The 7,500-nt window shown below is 33.3% G+C and overlaps 1 protein-coding gene across 2 annotated transcripts in view; it reads right to left on the reverse strand.

Moving 5' to 3' along the window:
* The window catches only part of LOC137621230 (metabotropic glutamate receptor 2-like), a 107,468-nt gene extending 104,807 nt beyond the window's left edge, over window positions 1–2,661 (reverse strand). For both annotated transcript variants that reach the window (XM_068351629.1, XM_068351628.1), the window contains exon 1: window positions 1,846–2,661. In XM_068351629.1, the coding sequence (XP_068207730.1) occupies window positions 1,846–2,335 (490 nt within the window). In that variant the 5' untranslated portion in view covers window positions 2,336–2,661. The remainder of the gene's footprint in view (window positions 1–1,845) is intronic.
* Between the last annotated feature and the right edge of the window lie 4,839 nt (window positions 2,662–7,500).

Here is a 7,500-nt window from a genome sequence, read left to right on the forward strand (position 1 = left end):
ATATAGATAGATAGATAGATAGATAGATAGATAGATAGATAGATAGATAGAGTGTGTCTTACAATATATTTTCAAGAATATCAGGTAGTGATTATCAGGTAGTGATCGAAAAACGCACATTATTTGTGAAGACTTTTACAGTTTATTAATGAAAATATTCGACTTTTACAGTTTATTAATGAAAATATTCGATACGATATTATTATTATTATTATTATTATTACTACTACTACTACTACTACTACTACTACTACTACTAGCTAAGCTACAACCCTAGTTGGAAAAGCAAGATGCTATAAGGCCAAAGGCTCCAACAGGGAAAAATAGCCCAGCGAGGAAAGGAAATAAGGAAATAAATAAACCATATGAGAAGTTATGAGCAATTGAAATAAGATATTCTAAAAACACTAACAACATTAAAATAGATATTTCACATATGAACCATAAGATATAAAGTAAACGTAAGATTTGAAAATAAAATATTTATGTAAACCTGGGCAAAGAGTTTTCTCTAATCTTTCAATCCGAAATCAACGGAACAACTTAAAAGCAATTGGATAATGCGTCTGCTAATGACAGTCGAAATAACCCATCATATTATTGTATTGAGAACGGTCTTAATCTCAATTACACAGTGAAATTGTTTCTTTGTATGCTTGTCAAATTCAGTTTCACTCATCAGAACACATTTGGGATCCGTATTTCGCAGGTGCTTGTACTTGTTTGGTTCCTACATCAGTGATCAAGTATTCAGTAGGCACACGCGGTTAACGAACTCATTTATTATTTAATCAAACTTTACTGCTATAGATATCTATATATGTTATGGACCGATTTAAGAGTTATTCGGATACGTATACAATATGTATAAATAGGTGTTCATCTATTTCCCTTATCTATTTATCTATCTGTATATATCCATTATATATATATATGCATATATATATATATATATATGTGTGTGTGTGTGTGTGTGTGTGTAGATATATATATATATATATATATGTATACATATATTATATAAATCTTAACCGATATATATATATATATATATATATCGATATATATAGATATATATATACATATATAATTATATATATATGTATATATATAAATATATATGTATATATATATATATATATATATGTGTGTGTGTGTGTGTGTGTGTTTGTGTGTGTGTGTGTGTGACTTGTGAGAGTGCTTGTGTACGTTTAAATCTACGGTGGTGTTTTTGAAAAAAAAAAAAAAACAAAAAAAAAAACGGCAGGGCATATGAACAACTGCAAAGGACAAGGGAATTCTGGAGATCATTACTCGGTTAATGACAGGAACAAGAAAAAGGTCGGACGAAAACATGCGGAAATGCTGAATGATTTTTCGAAAGTCGTGTAAGATTATCCAAATGGACTCGTGGAGAAAATTGCAGGAGGGGGAATAGATGGGGAGAAAGATGAAAGAAGAAAGGAAAAGGCAATATGGAAAGCGGATTTCAAACGGATATGGACAGAGAAACAAGGGAAATATGAAGAATATTGAAGAAGTGTATATTAGTTGAAACTCATTTCCTCGCAAGCTGCAGGATTGCAACAATAATGTAATGTGGATGCTTATATGACTAGAGTTTTATTCTTAACTTGAACTCACATATGTATACACTTGTCTAGATATAACGTGTATATTTTACATATATACATGTATCGATATCTATATCTGCCTATTTTATATATATATATATATATATATATGTATATATATATATATATATATATATACATGTATGTGTATGGAGAGAGAGAGAGAGAGAGAGAGAGAGAGAGAGAGAGAGTTTGACATAAAAATTCCTACCTTTGATAAAATCCACGGCTTGCTCTAGCCCATACGTATCCTTGTCGCAGTCGTCGAGGATATGTGCTCCAATTTTGACACCTGGAATGAAGTCCACCTGGTCGTTGATGAAATCCAGGGTATAGAGCATGGCCTCCAGTGCCTGGACCCCTCCTTGGGGCATAATGGGCCCGCACACCTCGTCGTGGCCCCTCTCGTGCACCATCATGAGTCCCCCCAAAAGAATGTCCCCTTCCATCACCACCACCTTTTTGGCCGGCCTCGTCCGATTCACTTGAGAGAGATCGTTGCTCTCCTCCGTGAGGCGTTTAGTTCTGAGAAAGTCACTCGCGGCTGTAAGGTCCATCTGGGTGTCAAGATGGGCGTGAAACCCGGAGGAAGTAACGACGGACGATAGGGAGGGGTTGACTCCTCGAAGGAGGGTCGTCGCCAGCAGGCAAACGAAGGAGGTCGCTGTCAGGAGGCATTTCGGAGGATCCCCCACCAGCATGATAGTTTACCGGTCTCACCCACTGGAGGGAGGAAGGACGCACATCAGTTGTCACTCAGGTTTATAGTGACAGGAAAGGGTCTGCTTTTACTTCTCTTTCCTTTTATTCACTGCCAAATTAAGCCATGGTAATGTCTTTCATCGTAAGAACGTTAATCAGGAAACATGATTGTAGCTATCTGCACACACGGAGGATGAGGCACACATCCATCCTGAGTGTTGTTGATCGAAACTAATTGGTTCAGCTTTTCGAATCACATCAAGTATTTCTAGTGCGATTTCTTTCCTAGGTTCTGGGGGAATTCTTTCATAACTTCATCAGTGAAGGTCACCTGTAAAAGAGAAAATATATGATTATATTTTGCATACAAAAGATTTCATTAATCAAGAATATAGTTATTCAATAATGGTGTTGCAGGTTGTCTTTCTGTAAAGTATGTTAAAAAAAACAGCGCATATATATATATATATATATATATGTATGTATGTATCTACATTTGTATATAGTGCATATGTGTGTATATATCATTTTAAATCTATACTTTTTTATAGAATTGCTTCATGAACAGAATCTGAAAGTTTAAACTTCCTGCAATCGTCTCCCAAATTGGTCGTAAAAGTAAGAGAGAGAGAGAGAGAGAGAGAGAGAGAGAGAGAGAGAGAGAGAGAGAGAGAGTAAAATCCCTCGGGGAAAGTTTTGACGGCTCCAGAAAATGTTTAAGGAAAAAGGGTGTTTTTTAAAGAAGAGGAAAATATGGGAAGAATGTGAGGTAGTTATATAAACAAAGTTTTGAAAATCAGTAATTAAAAGATCAAGGAGAATGATGAGTGAATTGGAGATTAATAGCGATAATAAGAACGACGGTAGTTGTATTTTGATTATTCATCATCATCTCCTTCGCCTATTAACGCAAAGGGCCTCGATTAGATTTCACCAGTCGCCTCTATCTTGAGGTATTAATTCAATACTTCTCCACTCAACATCATTTACTTCACGCTTCATAGTCCTTAGCCATGTAGGCCTGGGTCTTCCAACTCTTCTCGTGCCTTGTGGAGCCCAGCTAACGTTTGGTGAACTAATCTCTCTTGGTGAGTGCGAAGAGCGTGCCCAAACCATCTCCATGTACTACTCATCATGATCTCATCCACATATGGCACTCGATTAATCTCTCTTATAGTTTCATTTCTAATCCTGTCCTGCCATTTAACTTCCTATATCCTTCTGAGGCCTTTGTTCTCAAATCTACTAAATCTGTTGGTTATTGTGATAATGATAAATTTGCTATAAAATCCTGAGTTTAATATCATTAAAAAATAAGATGAGCGTCAATGACTGTTGAAAATTGCAAATCTCCGCCAAGACTGACAGGTGGTATTAACAAGGAACACATCATGTGTGGAGGTAGGCTTCAGCCCTTTATCGTAGTCTTGCCCCCATCCAATCGAATTTTTTCCACTCTAAAATCTTTCAGAATTAATATCAATTGTTGATCAAAAAACCATTATTACAGAAATAAAAATAATAGAAAAATTTAGTTTGATCAAAGGTGAAAATTATGTATCAACAGCAGATACATCAATGTAATTAGAGTAAAATTATGACAATTATACTGTTAATGATAATCTTCAAAAAATAATAATGATAATAAATAGGACAAATCATTGAGAGTAAGAAATAAAAGCATTTGAGCTATCCTAACATTTTCCATTCTTCATTTAGTTCTACTTTTCTTTCACAACGTTCTATTGTAAATTCTTCTTATTGTTGCATGGAGCTTTTCATATTGCTCTGTTCCCTTTATGCTTCGAGAAGCATTTCTTGGGGAATCGAGAGAGAGAGAGAGAGAGAGAGAGAGAGAGAGAGAGAGAAGAGAGAGAGGAGTTTTGTCATATATCGTGTCTGCCTTTTTATTTAGTTTTTGGACATTTTCATATTTACTCATCAGTATCTATCTTTCCAGTTTTAGTTTTTTTATTGCGAATATATCAGACTTTAATTATTAGGAAACATAATTTTTTGTCAGTCTTCTTCGCTGTTTAATGTTTCATATTTCGGTGGGGTTTTTTTTTTTTTTTTTTTGGGGGGGGGGTTGTTTTTGTCGTGCAAAATTTGCATATCTGCATTTAGAGATCAAGATATGATTCAAACCTCCTGATAAAAACATGAGATTTCCTTTACATTATTCTGCCTAGATTATTTTTTTTAAATGAAATTAGTTTTGTCTATCTTTTTCAATATTTTCTTTAATGTGCTTCAATACATAAAAACAATTATAATGGAATGCAAGTATATGTGTGTATACATACACGTACATATAGACATATATAATGTATTATATATACATACATGCATATGCTGTGTGTGCTTTGTGTATGGTTACATATGCATTCACACACAAATGCATACATACATATATATATATATATATATATATGAAGAATATATATATGTATATATATACTTTATATATATAATATATATATATATAATATATATATATATATATATATATATATGTATATATATATGTATATATATATATATATATATATATACATATATATATATATATATATATATGATATGTATAGATTTAATATATTCGTAACTCCCCATCAGCACATATCTAAGCTTTTGGTTCATCCTATTTATACCGCTGTATCTCTTGTTCAAAGAATTGTTTCGCAATTTATGAACATTTTCGGGTATAATGGCAAGCAAAATCAAAGAGATTATTTGACATCTTAAAAAGGGGACCCCTTTCCGATATGGTTTTCATCGTCAGTGTTCTCTGAAAACCTCCACTTCGGTCTCTTTCTCTTGGAGTTCTAAAAGTCGATGTATAATGTGCAAAAGGTTACCATTGTATAATCTGTCAATTACAAAATGACGTCAATATATGCACTATGCCAGTTAATTGAATTATTAGTTTCAGCGTTGTTTGAGACAATAATTATTATTATTACCCAAGGTACAACCCTAGTTAAAAAAGCAGGATGCCATAAGCCCAAGGACTACAACAGGGAAAAATAGCCCAGTTGAAGAAAAAAAAAATAAGCTATAAGAGAACTCTAACCCAAGACAGTGGAAGACCATGGTACAGAGGCTATGGCACTACCCAGGACTATGGTTTGATTTTGGAGTGTCCTCCAAGAAGAGCTGCTGACCATAGCGAAAGAGTCTCTTCTATCCTTACCAAGAGGAAATGGCCACTGAACAGTGTTTTTTTATAAAATTATTTATAACTATTTATAGAATTATTTTCATATAATTGGCCAGTTATATGTATTTTAATATTATCAAATATGCAGTAAGTAATTATTAGATGGTAATAATACTTAGTCGGCCAATCGATGGTGAATTTTATGTTATATAATCAAGTAAATAATTTTTAAATTGTCTTATAATGAACCATTTATTTAAATATGGGTGTCCACTTAATTGTAAAATTATGATATATAACCAGAAAAGTAAATGTGAAATGATATATAATTAGCAATACATTTTAAAATGATATCACCATGTAATTAGCCAAATGATTGTAAATTTATGCCATCACATAATTCGCCAATTGAGTCATTTGTAGTGCTATTGAGTATTTAGTTTTTTCTGGGTTTCTAGCCATTTTGATTTAGTATTAGATGAATAGGAGGTCAGATTAATTTTATCATTAGAGCTGTTCAAGTAGAAGAAAGTTATAAAAACTCTCTTGTATTTAAAACAAAAGTTGAATAAAAAAAAATGCTTCGAAGTATTAGAGATTGCATTGAGATGGATAGAAACCTCCCCGACCACTGTTATAAACAAAAGAAGGAACAGATGGTGACTCCATCAAACATTACTCTTCATAGTAATCTGTCAATTTTTCCCTGTCTCAAATTGCATCTCTTCAGGCTAACACCACAGCTATGTAGAACTCTAAAAAACAACTGTCTTCCACTCTCTTGGATTAGAGTTCTCTTGCTTGAGGGTACACTCGGGCACACTATTCTAGCTTATTTCTCTTCCTCTTGTTTTAATTAAAGTTTTTTTATAGCTTCCATAAGAAATATTTATTCTAATGATGTTACTGTTCTGAAAATATTTTATTTTCCCTTGTTTCCTTTCCTCACTGGGCTATTTTCCCTGTTGGAGCCCCTGGGCTTATAGCATCCTGCTTTTCCAACTAGGGTTGTAGCTTAGTGAGTAATAATAATAATAATAATAATAATAATAATAATAATAATAATAATCGGGAAACAAAAACCCACGGGATAATGACAAAGATCGTGGAAGGCTTATGGCATACAGGCACCTGAATTAATACAATTTGAAAGGTCTTTTTTTTATGGTTTAGAATATGTTCAAATAACCCAACTCAAGTTGGCAAGTTGACAGGTTGTTCCTCGGCTAGATAGAGGCTCATCATGGATCATCTATCAGATTGGACGAATCTTTCTTTATATTTTTTATTGGTATAATAAATAAATCTTCCATATATCCACAGACCTCATAATCAATACCTAGTTTTTTTAGCAGTATCTTCTGATGGGATATTTCAATTTCTCTGGATAAAGAATATTCACTTGGAAGGAAAGACTAAAGTACGGTCATATATCAGTCATATGGAGTGAGAGCAAAGTGTGATGTGGTCTATTTTTTATATTGTTCAAGGGCCACCATAAAGCCCCTGTCTTATTATGCCGTGTCCCATTAGTGACAATAGCAGAGGTCCCCTTTTCTTTGAAATCGAAGACGCCTTTGTAAGAAACAGCTTTCCTTACCTTGAATAATAAATTGAATAAACATATTCCGTAAATATATTCACTTTCATTCAAATTTACTATTTTACCAAATAACTTTAGCTTTGAAAAGCAAGTACACTCAGTACCGGTCATACTGTTTGTATTATGTAATATGAAAAGCATCTAGGGTGGGTAAATCTTTGGCTACCAGCCAAGAGCCACTAGTTTGTTAAATAAAATCTTGAATTTTTCATTGAAGTTCAACTACTACAACCTTCTTGTTCCATTAACATCTTTAAGAATACCAGACTCCTACTGGACTGGAAGAACGAATAATTTCTAACATTACAAATAAAAGACGAATTTTATCTTACGAAAACGAAAAAATTCATATTTAACGGCAGATTAAGGCAGAAAAGAAAGCCATCATGAGCGTTTTA

Source organism: Palaemon carinicauda, chromosome 27 (assembly GCF_036898095.1).
Source record: "Palaemon carinicauda isolate YSFRI2023 chromosome 27, ASM3689809v2, whole genome shotgun sequence".
Taxonomy (NCBI): domain Eukaryota; kingdom Metazoa; phylum Arthropoda; class Malacostraca; order Decapoda; family Palaemonidae; genus Palaemon; species Palaemon carinicauda.